General features: G+C 49.9%; 1 protein-coding gene across 2 annotated transcripts in view; it reads right to left on the bottom strand.

The window, feature by feature from the left end:
- APBA3 (amyloid beta precursor protein binding family A member 3) overlaps positions 1 to 20,862 on the bottom strand; it is a 31,930-nt gene continuing 11,068 nt past the window's right edge. Inside the window, exons 5-11 of one of the 2 annotated variants that reach the window (XM_029614314.1) lie at positions 19,588 to 19,674; positions 19,264 to 19,425; positions 18,227 to 18,406; positions 17,354 to 17,566; positions 16,017 to 16,136; positions 15,108 to 15,248; positions 1 to 2,881 (exon numbers count right to left, since the gene is read on the bottom strand). In XM_029614314.1, coding sequence (XP_029470174.1) covers positions 2,810 to 2,881; positions 15,108 to 15,248; positions 16,017 to 16,136; positions 17,354 to 17,566; positions 18,227 to 18,406; positions 19,264 to 19,425; positions 19,588 to 19,674 — 975 coding nt within the window. In that variant the 3' untranslated portion in view covers positions 1 to 2,809. The remainder of the gene's footprint in view (positions 2,882 to 15,107; positions 15,249 to 16,016; positions 16,137 to 17,353; positions 17,567 to 18,226; positions 18,407 to 19,263; positions 19,426 to 19,587; positions 19,675 to 20,862) is intronic. The other variant, XM_029614315.1, reaches the window with a different exon arrangement.

The following is a 20,862-nucleotide window of genomic DNA, read 5'->3' as shown; positions in this document are numbered from 1 at the left end:
TCCATCCAAATAATATTTATTTGTACATTAGTAAACATTGGACGTTAGAAAAGTTATGCCAAGGCACTGGCAACATTTGCTCCTCGTTTTAAATACTTCCTACTTTTCTTCTTACTCATAGTTTGGCTTCTGTCTCCATGAACCTTCTGCCTTGCTTTATGGTAGCTGAAACGTTTCTTTTTCTTAAAGAGACCTGTGAAATCTGTATGGAAATTTTCAGGAATAACCTTGCCTTGCTTCTCTGGCATTGCTTTCCCCAGCCAAATGTATCCTTTAAGATATGAGCTAGACCCACCACTGAAGGTCCTGGAGATTATCCTCCTATTTTCACATACATCAATGAAGACTAGTACCCCACAACCGTTTAGAGCAGGGCTTCCCAAACCTGTCCTGGGGACCTCACAGCCAGTCCGCTTTTCAGGATATCCACAATGAATATGCATGAGATAGTTTTGCATACATTGCAGGCAGAGCATGCAGATCTAATCTCATGCATATTCATTGTGGTTATCCTGAAAACCTGGCCTGTTTGTGGCCCTTGAGTACCTACCTCCTTTTACAATACCTAACACTTACCCCCAAAGCCTCAGCAGGCTATGGGATATTCCAGCCATAGTCTTTCAGGCTACATCATAGAAAGCGATTGGTCTTGCATAAGCATCCATTACCTAACCCTGGCCAACACCATTAGGGAGCAAAGCCAGGCCAGCTTGGCAAAGCTTTTATAGCAAACTAGCACCCAAGTGCTATGGCAATCTGGCAAGGAGGAGTGTGGGCTGGCCGTTTACTAGACTTTATTACGTATGCCAAGCACCTATTCAGCCCAGGCAATAGTCCTACATCGTTTTGGGGAATGCCCCAGATTAACATTTTTGGCATTCCTCAACTCCTTATTCCTGAAATTCTGCGTGGCTTTTTCTCACCCCCACGCCCAGCTATGGGGATTCAGTTGTAAAGCTCACAGGGGCACCTCCCCCATCTTCTTTCCACCGTCAAGCACAGCATTTGATGTACAAGAGAGCCGACCTGCAGAAACCCAATCCGTCGCACAATGTTTTCCCCATCCAAAATAAGATCCTGGACAAAGTGTGAACATTACTGTACGATGACCACCAGAAGCACTGGCACCTTCTCTGGCACGTGGGCCATCCACGCTGTACCTAGTGCTACCCCTCTTTCCAAGCCCATTATTTAGTTTTAATTATTTAAAACTCCCCCACACCCATGATTAGGATGGTTTTCACGTACTAAGGGTTTTTTTTTGGGGGGGGGGGGGTGTGGGTGGCCTGCCAGGTCCATATGGGAGCAAAAAGACATTCCCACCCTAGTGCCACGACTCTTAGGGTGTCCATGGGAAAATGGGAGCAAGCCTGAACTCACCCTTCCCAGGATTATGGCCTCCCCATCCCTTTTCCTGTTATTTTCCATCCTTTCAAGGATATCCATTCAGGTCCTAGCGTTGTTGCTCTGGCCATCAAAAAATATTGATCATCAGTGCCCAATAGCACCATAGGCATCTGCTTCACTGATGGACAGACACTTTTTTTTTCCCTTATAGGGCAAGCACTGGGCTTATAGGATCATAATATGCTTAGTCAATATTTCTTTCTGGCCACAGCAGGGCAGCCTGGGCCTTCACCAAAACCTAAGTCTCTACTTTTAGATACCCTCCTGCTTGAAGGTGCCTAAACTTAGCTAGCATGTTTTTATTTCAGAAGGATTAGGGAGCTAGACCTTTGAATATTAGGCTCAAAGCTCCAGGGAATGGCAGGGCCAATGCTGCTAGTAACAGAAAAGAATGTGACCAGTCCTGCTCAGGCGAGATACTGCTAGTGCATGCTCTCTTCAGAGTAGGAAGAGAGGGCACAGGCAGGCATCAATGGAGCTGCATAAACCTCACGAGGGGTCAAAGGCAGCTAAGTGAAGGCACAATCGATTCTGCCCTATGTAAACATACTGTTACATGCTAACAGCTGGAGGAAGCAGCCCCAAGCAGGATGAATTCAGCATTGTCCACATCTTATACTTCTTCCTTTAGCTCTACTGCTTGGCTGGTAGACTGAAGGTGATTCGATCCTGCCCAATCCCCTACTGCCAGCTTCACCTACAGCCTCAATAGGGCCAGAGGAAGAAGGTACAGCTTCAGCTCACAGGCCCAGAAGTTTTGAGTAACAGATCAGGAAAAAAAAAAAAGTTTTTCATCAAAACTAAGAGCCTGTGTAGAAATAAGTTCAAATTTCATTAGCACAGCTGTCCCAAGTGGTGCTCTCTCCTTCCTTAATACCCTCATTTAAAGTTAAGATGCCGGGATATAAAGGAGATGACCCTTTCTTCTAATCACAGCTGGAATAGGTCACCCTTACACACAGCAGGGAAAGGAGCAAAGGCAGAAAACCACAACATTTACTCCTATAGCTTGAGCTCTGGTCAGAGGGCATAATGCTGCAGCAGCATGAACGGAAGAAGTTAGAACGGTAGTAAAGAGGTCATAAGACGCATTGCTCTGCTAGAGCTATGGCCACACGAGGCGTGCCTCCCATGGCTACAAGAAATAAAAAGCACCTCAGCTCCCACTTACAAAACAAAAAAACCTAACCCACTCAAAAGCGGCACAGTGGAGAGAACAAACATCTTGCCAGAGCTGGGAAGGTACAGCTCTAGAGGCCATCACTTTTTCTGCAAAGCGCTGGTATGTGCAATAGTCAGGTAGGGGGCTGGGTCCATACGAATAATTACAGGCAGGACTGCCTCCAGCTCCCCATCCCCCTCTTCAATGCCCCTTTTCCTTTCTTCTGGGTGCCGCTACAGCTCACAGATAGACAGGTTGCTCCTGGCCCGTTAACAGTCTGTACGTTGAGGCAGGCATGGTCTTTATATGAACCTACAGTGCAAGACAAACATAGGGAGGTTAAAGCCAGATAGTCTTCCACCCACCTTAAGGCTTACCTGCGAACAGGGAGATAACTGAACTATCCCAACTTGAAGGCTGAGCAAAAGACAAGGTGAAAGGAAACAGTCTTCCATGAATCTACAATCAGACAGATAAGAAAATTATTCCTTACCTGCCAATTTTCATTCCTGTAGTAGTATAGATCAGTCCAGACAGTGGGTTATGGCCCCAGTCCAGCAGAAGGAGTCAGAGGAAAGCTTGAAGGGTGCTCTCCCAGACACAGGTGTGCACTCTGCATCCCTTCAGTATTAAGAATATCAAAGCCAGCGGAAAAACAGAGGATGGATCATGGAAAATCAAACAACTGTAAACATGCATAACATGTACGAAAACTTGAGTTTAAGATCAAGAAGAACAACTTAAACTGAACCATTAAACAGGTACAAATAGTCTGAAATCTCCCCAATAATCGAGGTGGAGGCTAATCTCAAAAAACCCAAGAAAATCTGAGGGTGGGTGTCTGGACTGATCTGTGGTACTACAGAAATGAAAATTAGCAGGTAAGGAATAATTTTCTTTTCCCTGTACGTACCCAGATCAGTCCAGACAGTGGGATGTACCAAAGCTTCTCTACGTAGGGTGGGCCCTGGATAGCCCTGCTCGAATGACCCGAGTGCCAAACGAGCCAAAAACCGGAGGTTGGAGCTTCAAACGATAACAGGCAAAAGTATGCAATGACTTCCAGGTAGCCGCCGTGCAGATCTCCTGTGGAGAAACCGCTTGAGTTTCCTTGAGCCCGAAGGGAGTGAGTCTTAATGCCCTCCAGAGGTGGCTTCCTGGCACCAATATATGCTGCAGAGATGGCTGTACAGCCAACGAGCAATAGTAGTTTTGGAAGCTGCATTCCCCTTCCTGGGGCCGCTGTAGAGGACAAAGATGATCCAATAGTCGGAAGTCATTGGTAATTTCCAAGTAGTGAAGAAGAGCTCGCTTAACATCAAGCCGAAGTTCCTTGGAATCCTCGTCAGGGAAGGATGAAAGCTCCACTGATTGGTTCAGATGAAAGGCTGAGACCACCTTCGGCAGAAAAGAGGGCACTGTACTCAAGGATATTCCCGAGTCCAAGAAGTGGAGGAAGGGTTCTCTGCATGACAGCGCTTGTATCTCCGAGATCCTGCGGGCAAAACATATAGACACCAAGAAGACCGTCTTAAGAGTTAAATGTTTGAGTGTAGTTCTGTGCAACGGCTCAAAGGGCGGCTCGCCCAAGATCCGAAGAACCAAATTTAAGCTCCAGGAGGAATAGAAGTGGCGAACCGGTGGATGTAGGTGCTTCACGCTCCTTAAAAAGCGGACTATGTCCGGATGCGAGGAAAAAGGAGCCCTGTCCAGGCGACAGATGAGAGAACCAAGGGCGGCCACCTGAACCCTCAGGGAATTGTAAGCCAAACCCTTCTCAAGGCCTCGCTGCAGAAAGGAGAGGATCTGGACTACAGAAGCATGACGAGGCGATATCTGGATGGAATCACACCAGACTTCGAAAACTTTCCAGACCCGGACATAGGAAATGGAAGTGGACTTCTTCCTGGCCCTCAGGAGCATCGAGATAACCTGCTTCGGGTAGCCCCGTCTCCGTAATCTGCGCCTCTCAAAAGCCAGGCCGCAAGAGATGCGATCTGCCCGGTCGTAAAATAGAGGACCCTGATGCAGCAGAATCTACAGATGTCCCAGGCGAAGAGGACCGTCCACCGTGAGGTTGACAAGGTCTGAGAACCATGGTCTTCAGGGCCACTCTGGTGCTACCAGGATTACTAGCCCCTAGTGAATTTCTATCCGAAGCACTTTGCCCACCAGGGGCCATGGTGGAAACACAGAGCAGGAGATGTGTTGGCCATGGGAGGACTAGGGCATCCACGCCTTCTGTGCCGTGTTCCCTTCTGCGGGCTGAAAGAAGCGCGAGCCTTCACATTCCGCTGAGTGGCCATTCAGTTCCAGATGGGGGGACCCCCATCATCTGTCGAGCAGTGACATCGCTCAGCGGAGAGTTCCCATTCCCCGGGATCTATGTGCTGGCAGCTTAAAAAGTCCGCCTGAACATTGTTGACTCCTGCTATGTGGGAACCGCCAGGTGGGAGAGATGGAGCTCTGCCCAAGCCATTAACTTGTCCGTCGGGGGGTCACGTGATGTGCTGAGCGGGTGAGACGTGTTCTCGCTTGCTCCGGGACCCACTCTGCCTAGCGCGCTAATTTTCACCGCGTATATCCTGCTCTATCGAGTTTGAATTTCAGCCGGGGTAAGCGCTCATGTTGGGCACCCGATCGCTACAAAAAGCTAGCTCGGGGATGTTAGTGAAGGGCGGCAAAAAGGAAAAAGAAAAACCCAGGGCTCCTGATTCCAAGATGGCGGCCGCCGACGAGTCCGATGCCCCTACTTCCCCTGCAGCGGTCACGATCGCGGGTATCAAAGAAGTGATCCACGAGGCGCTGGACGAAAAGCTGGCACACATAACCTCGCAATTAGGGGAAGTAAAAGAGCACCTCTCTACTTTTCAACCTCGGCTGGAACAAGCTGAAGCACGAATTTCTGGGCTGGAGGATGGAGCGGCCGCGTGTTCAGCCAGCATGGCGGCCCGGGACAAAAATATTCAACTCCTTCAAAGCAAAGTGGATGAGCCGGAGAACCGCGCCCGCCGCGATAACCTGCGTTTATGGGGGTTCCCCGAAGACATCGAGGACCGCTCACTTTGCCGGTTATTGTCTGACTGGCTACCTGAGGTATTGGCCCTTCCCCACCTGCAGGGAACACTCGTTGTCGAACGGGCTCACCGGCTGGGGGCCCGGAATGCGGGCTCGGGGCGCCCTCGGCTTGTGATCGCCAAGATCCTCAACTCAGCGCACAAGGCAGAGGTTTGGCGTGCTACGAGGATCAAACAAGACCCGCAGTATCAGGGTAAACCTATACGGGTTTTCCAGGACTTTCCGCTGCGGGTCTCAGCGGCCCGGCGTAGCTTTGCCCCCCTCTGCACCACGCTACATAATAAGGGAGTTAAGTTTTCCCTGTTGTTCCCGGCACGCCTGAGGATTTGGCAGGGGGACAGGATGCACGTTTTCGAGTCTCCGGAATTGGCGCAGGCCTTTATGGATCAGATGGATAAGTGATGGCTACGTGTGGGGCATTGTGTTGAGCTGTGGCGGTTTCCTCGCACCGCTCCGGGCCCGGAGGTCCGTTTGACTGCCTGGTGTTCCCCTTCCCATACTCTCTGCTGGATCTGCCTGCGGGTCTGTTTTTAGAGGAGACCGCGGCTTACTGCCATTGCTGAGACTGTTGTTTGTGTTTGGCTTTATGCGGTTCTCAGGCGGGGGGCTCTTATTTTTTCCAGCTCAACCTAGCTTTGTTTTTTTTATCTATTATTTATCTTCTCCTTCTTTGGGGATTGGCTGCAGTATGAAGCCTTGGTCTGGTTTGGCGGGGGATACCCTACCCCGGACTCTTTTTTTTTTTGGGTCCCGTATGCTCTCCTTGCTTTGGGGGAGCAAGCAGCTTTGGTGAGGAGGGGATTACACCGTATGGACACACTGGATTTCTCTGTCCGGGGTTTTCTTTCGTTTTTTTTTCTCCTTCAGAATGTCTAAGGCTACCGGGGTGGCCCTGCCCACTTCACCTCCAGCTATTGGACTGGCTTTGTTTTCTTTCCTCTGGCCCGCCGCCTGGTGACAATGTGATGCTTCCGGAATCCGAGGACAGCTGCCTTACTGCTCTGGTTCTTTTGTGGGGGACCGTTATACTTTTTGTTGGTTACATTTACCTGTTTCCTGGGCTTAGCCGTATAGCGTTGCACCTTGTTGTCTGTTTTTATTTTGCTAACGCGACTGTTATTTCTGCTGTTAGAGTGGGGTCCTTGGCACATCAATACTGGATCCCCATGGTCTCCTTAGTTGGAGGACCTAGTCAGATGAACGAGATATGGGGGGGGGAGTGGGGTGGGGGTGGGGAGGGGGGAGGTGGAGGGGGAATCATGGGATGGCAGGGGGAAGTGTCAATGTTTGTATGAGGCTGGAGTGGATGGATGGTTGGGTCCGGTTAGCGATAGTCCGTCGCTGTGGGGCTGACTTGGCTTGGGTTATGTGGTGGGTGGTGGGGGCCTCGGCTGGGAGGGTCGTCACCGCCAACATTCGTCCTTCGAGTGGTACTCATCCTTTTTTTCTTCTCTGCTATGAGTAGTCTTACCAGACTTGTGTCATGGAATGTCTGTGGCCTTAACTCCCCAATCAAACGCACTAAAGTGCTTTCTTTCTTGAACAAGCAGTCGCCTGCAGTGGCTTTCTTGCAGGAAACCCATCTAACTGATAAAGAACATGAGAAGCTTCGACGTACCTGGGTGGGGGAGGTGCGATACGCGTCGGCAACGTCTAAATTGGCGGGGGTAGCAATTTTACTCCGTAAGCAACTTCCTATTACTATCAGTAAGGAAATTAAGGACCCCCAGGGGCGCTACTTAATCCTGGTTACTACACTGTATAACCAAATAGTGGTGTTTTGCAACGTGTATGCCCCCAATGTTTATACTTCTCGATTTTATCGGGACTTGTACTCTCACTTATTGCCCTATTTGTCGGATATTTTAGTTGTGGGGGGCGACTTCAACACTATTAGGGACCCGCACCTAGATGCTTCCCAAGGCCGTACCTGGGACGTGAACATGGGTAAGGGGCCGGCTATGTTGGAAACTCACCTACATTTGTTAGATGTGTGGAGGACCTTGCACCCCACTGAGTGCGACTTCACACATCTTTCCAGAGCTCATGCTTCCTTTTCGCGGATTGACTACTTTCTTGTGAGCGCCCATGCCTTTCACCGGGTTTTGGACGCGGGTATAGGCAATATTGTTATTTCCGACCACGCTCCTGTGTGGGTGGCTATTGGGATGGCTCCCCCCTCGTTTACACCTAAAATTTGGCGTTACCCGTATTTCTTGGTCCAGGATGCCAAATTTAAGGAATTTCTTACGGACAAATGGAAGGAATATGTGGCAAATAATCAGGATCATGTCTCGCAACCAATTTTATTCTGGAATGCTGCTAAGGCGGTATTACGGGGCGAAATAATTTCTTATGTTTCCCACAGGCGGAAGGCTTTGGACCGTCGCATTTTGCTGCTAAACTCCCAGGTGACTCAGGCCCGGGCCCACTTATCTCGTATACGTACGAAGGAAGCACGAGCCTCTTATATGTCTTATCAACATGCACTTAACTCCCTTCTACACCAGCGGGCCAAAAAAAGTTACCTTTATTATCAGTTCAAACTTTACCAACATAGTAACAAGGCGGGGAAAATGCTGTCCAACCTCATCAAATCTTCCCGGTCCAGTAGGTTTATCCCGGCAGTACGTCGGTCCCCCACGGAGGTGGTGCGGGACACGCCCTCTATTCTCCAAAGTTTTCGGGATTATTATTCTTCTCTCTATGCTTCGGGAGGGTGGGACCCAGAGGGTTGCCAAGGGTTTTGCGATGATTTGCCCCTCCCTCGGTTGACGTGGGACCAGAGGGCCTTATTAAATGCCCCCATTTCCGACACGGAGGTGCTTCTTGCCATTCAACACTCTAAGAATTTTAAAGCCCCAGGGCCTGATGGCTTTACCGCGGAATTTTTTAAAGCCTTAGTGGGCCACGTGGCCACGCCGTTGGCTTCTATGTTTTCGGCGCTGGTGGCTCAGGGGTCCTTTCCAGAGCACTCTAACCTAGCACACATCATTTTAATACCCAAGGCCGGTAAGGATTCCCTTCTGCCAGACTCCTACCGCCCAATTTCTCTTCTTAATTACGATCACAAGTTGCTGGCTAAGATACTGGCGGATCGGTTGGCGCCTCTGCTGCCTGCGCTGGTTGGCTCCCACCAGGCTGGTTTCATCCGCCAGCGCTATGCCCTCGCAAACATCCGGAAAATTATGTCGGCAATGTCCATGAGCCAATGGATGTCCCATCCTTACCTGGCTATCAGCTTCGACGCGGAGAAAGCGTTTGACTGGGTGGAGTGGAATTACCTTTTTTTTGTGTTGCGCCGTTTGGGATTTGAGGGTTTCTTTCTTCAAGCTGTCCAGCTCCTTTATTCCGCACCCAGGGCGTGCATCGTTGCTAACGGTGCCCAATCCGAATCCTTTCTGGTAGAACGGGGCACCCGACAGGGCTGTCCTCTCTCGCCCTTGTTATTTCTCCTACAATTGGAACCCTTACTACACGCCATCAATGAAACTCGGGAGATTCGAGGTATTCGTATGGGCTCTGACATTTTTAAATACGTTGCTTTCGCGGATGATTTACTAGTTTTTATTACCAACCCCCATTCTTCCTTACCTCCGCTCCTCCGCTTAATTGGGACCGTTGGGACTTTCTCGGGGTTGAAACTTAACGAATCCAAGTCTTCGGTGCTGGCCTATCCGCCGGGCTTGAGGGACTCTTGGCCAACCCCTTTTCCTTTGCAGTGGGCGAGTGATAGCCTTCGATATCTGGGGGTATATCTTCCGGCAGTTCCCGACGCTGTCTATCAGGCTAATATCCCCCGTTTACTTCGTCAGACCCAGGAGACCTTGGCTCGTTGGCGGTCCTTGCCGCTTTTGGTAACGGGGAGGGTTGCGCTATTCAAGATGGTCCTCCTCCCGAAGTGGCTATACCTCTTGCAAAACTTGCCCTTATGGCTCAGACGGCGGGACCTTGCTACCTTGGAAAGCGCGTTGCGTAAATTTTTGTGGCGGGGCGGGAGGGCTCGTCTTCCCTTAAGGTGGTTACAGAATGATTGGAGGGCGAGGGGTCTGGGTGTTCCCGACCTGGCTCGCTATAACTTAGCTTGTAATCTGCGGCTTTTACGTAATTGGCTTTTGGGGACTTCGCACTATGCTTCTCTGTCAGTAGACCACGCTCTTATGTATCCTCGGACCCCCTCTTACGTGGTGCAGGCGGGCTCTGGTCGCCTTCCTTCGTGTCTCACTCAATCCGCACTCCTTAAACCTTTGCAACAGTCTTGGGTACGTCTTACCAAGCTCTTGCGGATCCATCCGATTTGTGCTTATCTCCTACCACTCCGTGGGAATGACGACTTTCCGTCGGGCTCACAATCTGCCCTGTTTAGGGGATGGGAGACCAAGGGCATTACTCACTTGGGCCACTTGTGGACTCCGGAGGGGACTTTCATGCCATTTCCTGATTTTCAGGCCGTCTACCACTTGGGGGCTAGTCAGGTTTTCCCGTACCTGCAGGTGCGCCACTACACCCGATCTCTGCCGGAAGCTTCTAAGACCATCACCCAGTTTCAAACGTTGGACAGCATTTTCCATTTTGCCAGTGCTCGTGCCCCCTCCCTTTCCGGTTATCACGGGGCCTTGCGGCGTCGCACGGAGGTGGACGTCGCTTCGTGCCTTGTGGCCCGCTGGAATCGGGATGGGGATTTTTGTTTAACAGTTCGTATTTTACGCACCTGTTTTCGGCGTATCACCAGGATCTCGGCCACCATGTACTTTCGGGAGATGCAATTTAAATTTTTAAGCCGGGCCTACGTGTCTCCCCAAGTGGCCTTTAGGCTGACTATTGCCCCCTCACCTTTGTGCACTCGTTGCCAGGGAGTCGTGGGTACCCTTTCCCACGTTTTTTGGACGTGTCCCACGGTTTATAGATTCTGGCGCAAGGTGATCGCCTATTTGGAAGATCTTCTAGATATAGTGTTACCCGTCTCTCCCATGTGGTTTTTATTTGGCTGCATCTCCCCGATTAGAGTCCGGGATCCTGGTTCGCGCCTGTTTTTACAGAAGGCGAGCCTTGTGGGAAAGAAGTCCATATTGTTGGTTTGGCGCTCCCCGGATGTCCCGTCTTTCTGGGTGTGGAGGAACCAACTGCACTCGTTGATGACGATGGAAAGCATGGCGGCGCGAGGCTCTCCACAGCGACGGCGTCTCTTCTTAAGTGTCTGGACCTTATATCTTCAACAGCTATCTCCCAGGGCGCGAAGTCTTGTGCTGAACGATTTATAGGTCACAGGTGTGCACAGACCCGGCGGCTCTCGGTGTTCACCTGGATTGGCTCTTCTCTTTTATCCACTCATCACTGTGACCTGCTAACTGTGGGGGTAGGGGGGAGGGGGGGGGAGGGGTTGGGGGAAAAAAACTGCTGTATCTGTTGAGGCTTGGGGTGGGGGGGGGGGGGGGATCTGAAACCACCCTCCCCTACCAATGTTGTTCTTTGTTGTTCTGTGCAAACTCAATAAAAACTGTTTAAACATAACTTGTCCGTCTCCCGAGACATGAAGGCTCTTTGTCCCCCCTTGACGATTGATGTACGCTACTGTAGTGGCATTGTCTGAGAGGATCCTTACTGCTCTGTGACGAACCAGAGGAAGGAAGTGCTTCAACGCGAGACGAACCACTCTGGTCTCCAGACAGTTGATTGGCCATGTCGCCTGCACTGACGACCATCGCCCCTGAGCAGACTGCGATTGACACCGCTCCCCAGCCGGAGAGACTGGCAACCGTGGTGATGGATCACCCACTGAGGGATCTCTAAGTCCATTCCCAGGAGCAAGTGGTCCAGACACAGCCACCAGCTTAGGTTGTCCTTGGCAACCTCCGACAGGGGCAGGAGGGCTTGGAACTCTTGAGACAGGCTTCCAGCAGGGCAGCAATGCTCTCATATATGCAAAGGCCCAAGGAACTAGATCTATAGTAGAAGCCATCGAGCCCAGGACCTGAAGATAATCCCATGCTGTGGGGAGAGGGAGACAGCGGAATTGCTGTACCTGAGAGATAAGAAACGGATCACGATCGTGATGGAGGAAGACCTTGCCCACGCTGGTATCGAAGTGAGCTCCCAAAAAATCAATCAATTGAGAGGGCGAAAGGCTGCTCTTGGAAAAGTTGATGACCAGCCCAGAGAGCGCAGGAGGTGCAAGACTGTCGACTGCCCAATGACAAAGATCCAGGGTCTTTGCTCGGATAAGCCAATGGTCCAGGTAGGGATGGCCAGAATCTCTTTGTAAGGCTGCCGCTACCACCACCATAACTTTGGTGAAAGTGTGGGGAGCGGTCACCAGACTGAACGGTAAGGCCTGAAATTGAAAATGTTGTCCAAGTATCTTGAACCGAAGGAAGCGTTGATGCTGCTTCAGGATAGGAATGTGAAGGTAAGCCTCCGTGAGATCCAAAGACGCTAGGAATTCTCTGCGGTGAAGCGCTGCTATCACGGATCGCAATGTTTCCATCCTGAAGTGTGGGATTTTGAGGGCCTTGTTGACCATCTTGATATTCAGGATTGGCCGGAAGGTGCCCTCCTTTTTGGAACTACGATGTAGACAGAATAGTGGCCTAATCCATGTTCCGACGGAGGCACCGGGAGGATGGCCCCTAGGTCCAGGAGGCGGGTCTAGTGTTTGTTGAACTACATATTGTTTCTGCAGGGGTTCTGCAGGGAGAAAAAGAGAAATCTGTCTCTTAAGGGGCAAACAAAGTCTAAAGTGTAGCCGTGCTGTAGAATATGCAGGCCCCATTTGTCCGAAGTAATTTTGACCCACTCCCCAAAGAAGAGGGAAAGACGTCCCCCTATCCTGAGAGTTGAGGAGTGGATCGGAAGGCTTCATTGGGCTGGCTGGAGGGGCCCCTTGGGAGAAGCCATCTCAGGCTGGTCTGTGCCCCCTGAAAGGACTGAGACCAGGACTGCGACTGTGAGGAAGGAAACTTCTGTGAAGGTGGCCTTGACTGACGAAAATGACGCTGGCCCCGAATCGGCCTCTGGTAGAGTTGAAGGTCCTAAAGGTCCGAGGACGATCCTCGGCAACTTATGCACCTTATTCTATCCCAGGGATTTAATGATTCGCTCTAGATCTTCCCCAAACAACAAATTGCCCTTGAAGGGAAGAGACCCCAACTGAGCTTAGAAGAGGCATCTGCTGACCAGTTACGGAGCCAGAGAGAATGTCTAGCAGAAACTGCGGATACCATCGATCTGGACAAGACGCGGAGAAGATCATATAAAGCATCCGCTCCATATGCTATTACCGCTTCTAGACGTTCTGCTTGCTGCACTTCCTCCGGAGGCAGATCTTGTGTGCCAACTAGCTGTTGGACCCAACGGAGACCAGTGCGCTGCATCAGGGAGCTACAATCTGTGGCTCTGACCCCTAAGGCTGAAACTTCAAAATCCTCTTGAGGTAAACCTCAAGTTTCCGATCCTGTAAGTCCCGAAGGGCAGGTCCACCCGTCACTGGAATAGTAGTTCTTTTAGTGACCACCGAGACTGACGCGTCAACTTTGGGAACCTTGAGAAGTTCCAAATTCTCCTCCAGGAGAGGGTAGAGCTTGTCCATAGCTCTGCCAACCCTTAGACTAGCCTCCGGTGAGTCCCATTCCCTGGGCAACAATTGCAGTAACATGGGATGGAAAGGGAAAAATGCTTGCTGGAGGCTGCATCCCAGCAAGGACGGGGTCACCCTTCTTAGTTCCCGAAGGGGTAACTGGAGACCCCTGAGGAGCATCAATATCTAACTCCGCCAGAACATGGGGAATGAGGGGGTCCAACTCATCCCTTTGGAATAAACACAGGACCTGCGGGTCATCGCCTTCCACTTGCACATAATCATCCAGCATATCTTGGACAGTATCTGGCAGTGGAGAGGGATCCTGAGGAGGAGGATCAGGTTGCGGAATCACTCTAACCCAAGAAGTACCTAGAGAAGATCCTGCAGAATCAAGGAGATCCGCAACCCTGGCAACTTTGGGAGGAGTAGGTCCAGGAGCTGGATGCTGCTGCTCCAAACTGGCTAGGTAAGCCCTATGCAGAGATAAATAAAATCTGCTGAGAAAATGGTTGGGAGGAGTCCCGGGGTGGGGTGGGGGGCCTCCGACGGGGTCTCCTGATTAGGAGGGTTCTCCAGAATCAGAATCTGTGGAGAAAACACATTTAAATCTTCAGGGGGCTGCTAAGAAGCCAGCTCAGAAAACAAAATGGCCACCATTCCTGCTTTAGACAGGAGAGGAGCTGACCCGCCATCGATCCGCCCCGCTTGAGAGCACATGAGAAATGCTCCGTGGTACCCTCCCCACCAGGGAGGCAACTCAACGCAGGCCGTGGCGGGAGAACCGGGGTCCCGGCTCTCCACACGCCCAAACATCGCGGCATGGGGAAGGAAGAAGAGTAAACAAAAGTAAAATCAACTTCCACTGAAGGCTGTGAGGAGCGGGAAACAGGGAGAAACCTCTGCTCAGGTAAGAAACGACCCAGCAAATATCCAGTAAAAAGTCCTCTCTCTCTCTCTCTCTCTCTCTATATATATATATATATATAGATATATATTTTGATATGTTCCATGTTAAACGCCACACGGCGGGTTAGTTATTTCTGTTACCTGTAAACCGGAGAGTGATTATGTATTTTATACAGGAACTTCCAAGTATATAACAATCAAAAATAAATAAATAAATAAATATATATATATATATATTTTTTTAAACAGAGGAATGACACCGTCTCTGCAAGTGCTGCCCCGAGGTAAACGGCTTCTCAGGCAGCGGATCGTTATGGGGGGGGAGAGGTTGGACCACAAAGTGCACTCCCCAAACAGCCAAAACTAAAATGATAAGTTAAAAATTACAGAGACTTACACAAATTTAAAACAAATTAAACTAGTCTGCTGCTGGTTCAGCCTGCAAGAATATTAAACTAAGAAAGCCAGGAGAAAAGATAAGAGGTATCTGAAACTTTCTCAAGAAAAATCTTCTCTCTATGTTTGTTTTGGTTTTGTTTTGTTTTTTTTTTACAAATGATCCATCCAACAGAGAAAAATTATTGAAAGTAGAGATTGAAAAGGAAAATTCAAACCCTGTAGAAAGATTAGTAGGGAACCGCAGATTCTGTGACTTTCCTCTGCTGGAGTCAGAGCAATACTGAAGGGACGCAGAGGGCGCACCTGTGTCTGGGAGAGCACCCTTCAAGTTTTCCTCTGACTCCCTCTGCTGGAAGGGGGACATAACCCACTGTCTGGACTGATCCGAGTACGTACAGGGAACTGGCTGTCTGTCACACAGCTTGGAAAAAGACATCCAAACAAGCTCAGCAAAGATTAACTGGCTCTCAGATCTTATATGAAACATAGATAGGGTTCATAAGTGAAGGTTATGTCCTGTTCCTCCCTCCTGGGCCCCCCACCTCTTTCCTTCTACTCCGATACTACAAGGGCACTCACCTCTCCTATGGCATTCATCAGGGTCTGGATGATCTTATCATGAGGAGTGGCCACCACACTCTGCCCATTTATCTCGATGATACGATGACCCACACGGATCCCACCACGCTCTGCGATCCCTCCTCGCATAAGGCTGCAGATCTGAGTGGGTACAGGTGCCTGGTTAGCTCCTTACTAGTTAAGGACACAGTATACAGACACCCCCCTCCCCCCCTCAGTCAGAGAACCCAGAACCACTGACAGTATGGATGCTTTAAGAGGTGCGTGTCAGGGCAGCTGTTCTCAGGAAACCTCACATGAAAAAACCAAACTGTATTATAAAGTCAGGCCAGAGTATTGCAAATGATTGTGTGTGCTTTACATGTCACACAGATACTGTGTTTTTTTTCAGGGTTTCAGAGGTGAAGAGGGGGAATTTCTCAAAGCAGAAGTTCCTAAATTTATCTTCAGGACCCGCAACCCAGTTGGTTTTTTAGGATATCCACAATAAGCATGGTCTTTTAATTGTTAATGGCCAGAATGCATACAACCGAGAAAGCGTACGCAACTCTCTCATGCAATTCATTGGGGGATGTCCTGAAAACTCAACTAGCTGGGGGGAACCAGAGGATAGGTTTGGGAACCACAGCCTTAAAGTAATGAAAGCTGGGGCTGATAAAAATACCTATAATATAGGTCAGTCAGTCTCAGCAGGAAACTGAAGTGCAGTAGAGTGGGGGCAGGGTAAACCAGCAGATACCGGCTAGGGTGAGGCAAGGTGGGGGGTGGGCTGCGGAAGCTGGCCTGGCTTGAACAACTACTGGTTTCATTTCCTCCTGCAGGCACCAGGGGAGGTAATTTTGTTTCGCATGATGGGGTGTGTGTGTGAAGATGGGGGTGAGAGATTTCTCATGTTAAGTCTCTCCTTACAATTCCATCCTCCACGCAGAACCCCAGTTGGTGCTTGGCATCGGACCTGCGGATAATGGCTGTAGTGACAGGAGGGCAGCGTACGATGTTCAGGGTCACCTCTGTCAGAGGCTTCAAATCCTTATGGGAGGGGGAAAAAAAAAAAAAAAAAGGCATTACTTGGACAGCAGAGTCGTCATGCTGATGCCACACACACACACACACACACACACACACACAGGCTTGTGCAGCAGCATGACCATCCGGGGCCAAGCAAATGGCTGGACTGGCCGACAGCCCCCAACCCTGGAAAATAATACAAAAGCCATTAATAACAAAACACCCAAGAGTGAAATTCAGGAACGTTCACATCTAATGGCCTGAGGAAGGCATCTTCAGAGATGTTTCCTTGCAGAAGCTCCAGCTGACAGAACCACTGACCACGGGACTATGATAAACTTTCCACTACAGACAGACGTAGACAATCTAACAGCTGGCAAACGGAGGGAGCCCTTTTAACCACATATCTACACTTTATAGCAGGGGCCAGTGCCAATATTTATTAAAAGTTGATATCCTGCCATTCAAAGCCTCAGTTACAAAAGAAAAAAACCCCAAGAATTACATAAAACAGTAGCCCCCTCAAGCCCCAAAACAAAACAAAATCTCCATGCAAGTTAATACAATTAACAGCCTCTGTAAATCAATTCAAAGCAACTAATACTACAAGACAGTTCCAGCTCAAGTAAATAACCAAGCCTTGGTTCATTTCCTGAACTTTAAAATAGTTCAGGTCACTAGGAACGTCTTCAAGGACCTGAATTCCAAAATTACCAGCGCAAAATAACCGAATGCAGTCTGGTACATAATACACGGACGGGCCAGGGCTAAAGAAGGGACAGACAACAGCAATCACTAAGAAAACCGCAGCACAGGAGTTGGCTTATGCCATCAAATAAGATGGCCCAGCTCCACACAAACATTTACAGACTAGCGCCAAAATCCTCAACTGAACCGGCAACCATGCACCTCTCAAAAGCGGGGGACTGACAGCCCATTGTTTGTTTTTTTTCGGTTAGCCTGCACGCTGCACATGTACAGGATCTAGAGATCTGCAATTCTGCCTCCCAGCACCCCCCCAAAAATGGATGGCTGCCTGCCTGTATCGGACCCTTTCATTAGCTGAGGGCTGAAAGGGAGGTAAATTCTTTGAACCTGAGCCCTCCAGTGCCATTGTAAAGCCAGAAAAGGATCCCATCCCCTTCCCCCCTTCCCTGTCCCCCTAAGTGCCGAGGAGCACAGCTCTGCCCCCCCCCCCTCCTCCGTCATACCCCTCCGTGTTCCGTTACCCTCCTCACCCGAATGATGTTGTGGCAGGTGGCAAGGGGCAAGCCCACCAGGCTGGTCCCATTGACTGACATGAGGCGGTCTCCGATGCTCAGCTCCCCAGACTTCTCCGCAGGCCCGCTGTGCATGAGATTAGCTATGGTGACGGTGGGGAGGATGGAGCCCCAGCCCGACTCCACCACCGCAATGCCCAGGATCTCGCCCTTTTGCTTCCGGATGCAGACCTGCAGAGAGAGGAGACAGTATGGAGGTCCTCAATGCCCTGATATTTATAATTGGGATTTGCAGAGCGTCCTTCGTCAGAGCAGGATCAAAGCGCACGTCAAGAAAGAGCTAGGACTTGAGAGGCAATGCAGCCCCTTCTGCGGTGCAGGGGGCCCGATGGCACAACATGAAGCACTGGGACTGTAAAATTCAGAGGGGGAGAGAAGCAACCCCGTCACATTGATCCAATTATATTTGGGTGAATGGTGGCAGAGACACACACAATGACTTGCCCAGGGTCACAGAGGAATTTGAACTCCTAAGACTTCTCCTGGCTTGTGAGTTCAATGCTCTAAGTGCTAGACCACCCCCTTCCCTCCCATAGTCTGAAAAAACAGAGAAAACCCTGCCCCGAGGGAAGGCACCCGAGAGTGATGCACTATGCCCCAACCAGCTGAGGGCTGATCCATGCAAACAGAGAAAACCCTGCCCCGAGGGAAGGCACACGAGAGTGATGCACTATGGCCCCAACCAGCTGAGGGCTGATCCATGCAGGATTTTCTTTCCCAGTGTTGCCAAGGCAGCAGCAGCATGGCCCATGACCACTAGATTCATCGTAGAAGGACACGAGCGCCCACCACAGATGGACACAACTGGGAGTAAACGGAGGAATGCCTTACATCCCTGCAGTTCTCTTGCTTGGAGAAGTGGATGAGATCTGCATTGTACAGTTGCTCCTTGTCCAGAACATCGCTGTACTGGCCGGGTGGCAGCTTGCTGGGGTCGATGCCTTTGGACTGCAGGAACTGCTGGTAGGCTACACTAAAGGCCTGGCCTATGGCCTGTGCGATCATCTGTGCCTGCAGGAGAGAAGAAACTCCGTGAGAGCTCTCACCCGCCCCCCCTGGAATCCAGCAGCAGAGGGCAGTGGGACTGCCCACGGACAAGGAGGCCAGACAGAGTAGCTCGGACTTCAGGCTCTGCATAAGAACATAAGAAAATGCCATACTGGGTCAGACCAAGGGTCCATCAAGCCCAGCATCCTGTTTCCAACAGTGGGCCAATCCAGGCCATAAGAACCTGGCAGTACCCAAAAACTAAGTCTATTCCATGTTACCGTTGCTAGTAATAGCAGTGGCTATTCTCTAAGTGAACTTAATAGCAGGTAATGGACTTCTCCTCCAAGAACTTATCCAATCCTTTTTTAAACACAGCTACACTAACTGCACTAACCACATCCTCTGGCAACAAATTCCAGAGTTTAATTGTGCGTTGAGTAAAAAAGAACTTTCTCCGATTAGTTTTAAATGTGCCCCATGCTAACTTCATGGAGTGCCCCCTAGTCTTTCTACTATCCGAAAGCGTAAATAACCGATTCACATCGGTTATTTAACAACGCTCAGCCCCCGGTACTGAGGCAGCAAAGGTGAGTGAGAAGGCACAGACTAGATCTGACCAAGCCGAACCAAAATACTTATAGCACAGCCAGCCTGGCGCAAGGTCAGCAGCACTTTGAATTCTCACTTGTTAGGTCAAACGGTGCGATAAGACAAACCGTGTGCTTGGTTTCTCTCTCTAGGGCTGAAGACCCGACAGTACTGTAAGGTTACAGAGAAAAGCTGGGGTGCAGTGCTCCAGGTACAGGGAAAGACGTACACCATGCTCCTCGTTTCACTGCACAGCAGGTACCATTCCCAAAAGTGCCACACGCACTTACATCGGCAGACTGGAAGACATGGCATATCATCTTGTACAGCCTCTTCTCCCCAACAGCTTCCTCGGCACGGCATGGGAGCTTCCTGCGTGCCATGAAGACAACGATACTACCGATGTCTGCGATGTACGAGATGGTCTGCAGAGGATGGTCCATCATCGCCTCCTGAGCAGAAGAGAAACATTCTACCATCACGGGAGTGTTACAGGCAGGGCACAGGACACGTGTACTATCATAATGCAACCAAGAAAGCCTGGGGAACCTTTATCCAAAGACAAAATAAACTTTGCTGCATGCCCCACCATTTGCCCTAGAACTGCAACACACCTGGGTGTCAGCCGTAAGCACTTTAATCCTTTGGGTGGAGACGAACAGATCTACCTCTGTCATTGGCTGGGATTCACCTTCTGGTGCCTGCGGGGAACAAACAAAAAAATATTCGTGTGTTAAGAGGACCCCCCCCAAGTACAGCACCAAGACCCTACCCAAGAAACAGGATGGGAAGGAGGGGTCTTCAGAGCAACCCCGGCTGGCTGCAAATGTTCCTCACCTTTTTTTCACATGGTTACTGCAAAATAGACCCTGCTTAAAAATACCAAGTTTTGTTTTTCATTTGAGACATCAGATGGGTCAAACTCATTCTCCAATAACTGATAAGATCGTAATGGGGTAGAGTAGGGCAGCTACTAGAGCTCTACAAGACCTGTTCTACTGCTGTAATTTGGCTCTGCAAAAATGACATATTGCATGTAATACAAGGGAAATGGTCCCAGGTTCAATGCTGATGTTATCAAAAAAGCCAAAGCGCAACATAGTTGCTGGAACTGCCGAGAACGGTCTATAGCTCCTGAGTGCATGCAGACATTGCAAAGCCACTCTCCTGTTTCTCTCTTCTTTTATCAAACAGGAGACATTCTGGGTGGAACGTTATTACAACACTGTCCAGAGTGCCTGCACCATAAGCCATGATCAGGGAAGAAAAATTGATTCTTACCTGCTAATTTTCGTTCCTGTAGTACCACGGATCAGTCCAGACTCCTAAGTTTTGCCTCCTCTCCAGCAGATGGAGACAGAGAAGTTTTAACAGACTCTGCCCTAAACCCCTGAGGTGCCACCTAGAGTCTGTCAGTATTACACTGTATCCAAGCTAAAAAAAAAAAGTAAATCTTAATACCCACTATAAACCAACTCCCCTTGAAGAGCAGAGGGAATGAAAAACTTGTAACTCCAACAAACATTATGTCCATAAATCTTTACCCGTAAGGAGGACACATGACCTGCCACAGTTTGCAACTAGCAGAGAACTAATTAAGTAAATACCGGCCGAGCAGACTCTCCGTTCCCCATGGGCGGGACTCTGGACTGATCCGTGGTACTACAAGAACAAAAATTAGAAGGTAAGAACCAATTTTCCTTTCCCTGAATGTACCCAGATCAGTCCAGGACTCCTGGATGTACCAAAGCTTCCCTAAGTAGGGTGGGACTGAGAGAGACCCGCTCGGAGTATACTGGCCCTGAAAGATCTGGGCTCCGGTGCCCAGAACATCCAGACAATAATGCCTGGCAAAAGTGTGCGTAGATTTCCAGGTAGCCGCCCTACAA

The sequence above is a fragment of the Rhinatrema bivittatum genome, chromosome 8 (assembly GCF_901001135.1).
Source record: "Rhinatrema bivittatum chromosome 8, aRhiBiv1.1, whole genome shotgun sequence".
In the NCBI taxonomy this organism is placed as follows: domain Eukaryota; kingdom Metazoa; phylum Chordata; class Amphibia; order Gymnophiona; family Rhinatrematidae; genus Rhinatrema; species Rhinatrema bivittatum.
Note: the sequence above shows the minus strand (reverse complement) of the source record. Positions and strands in the feature narration are given on the sequence as shown.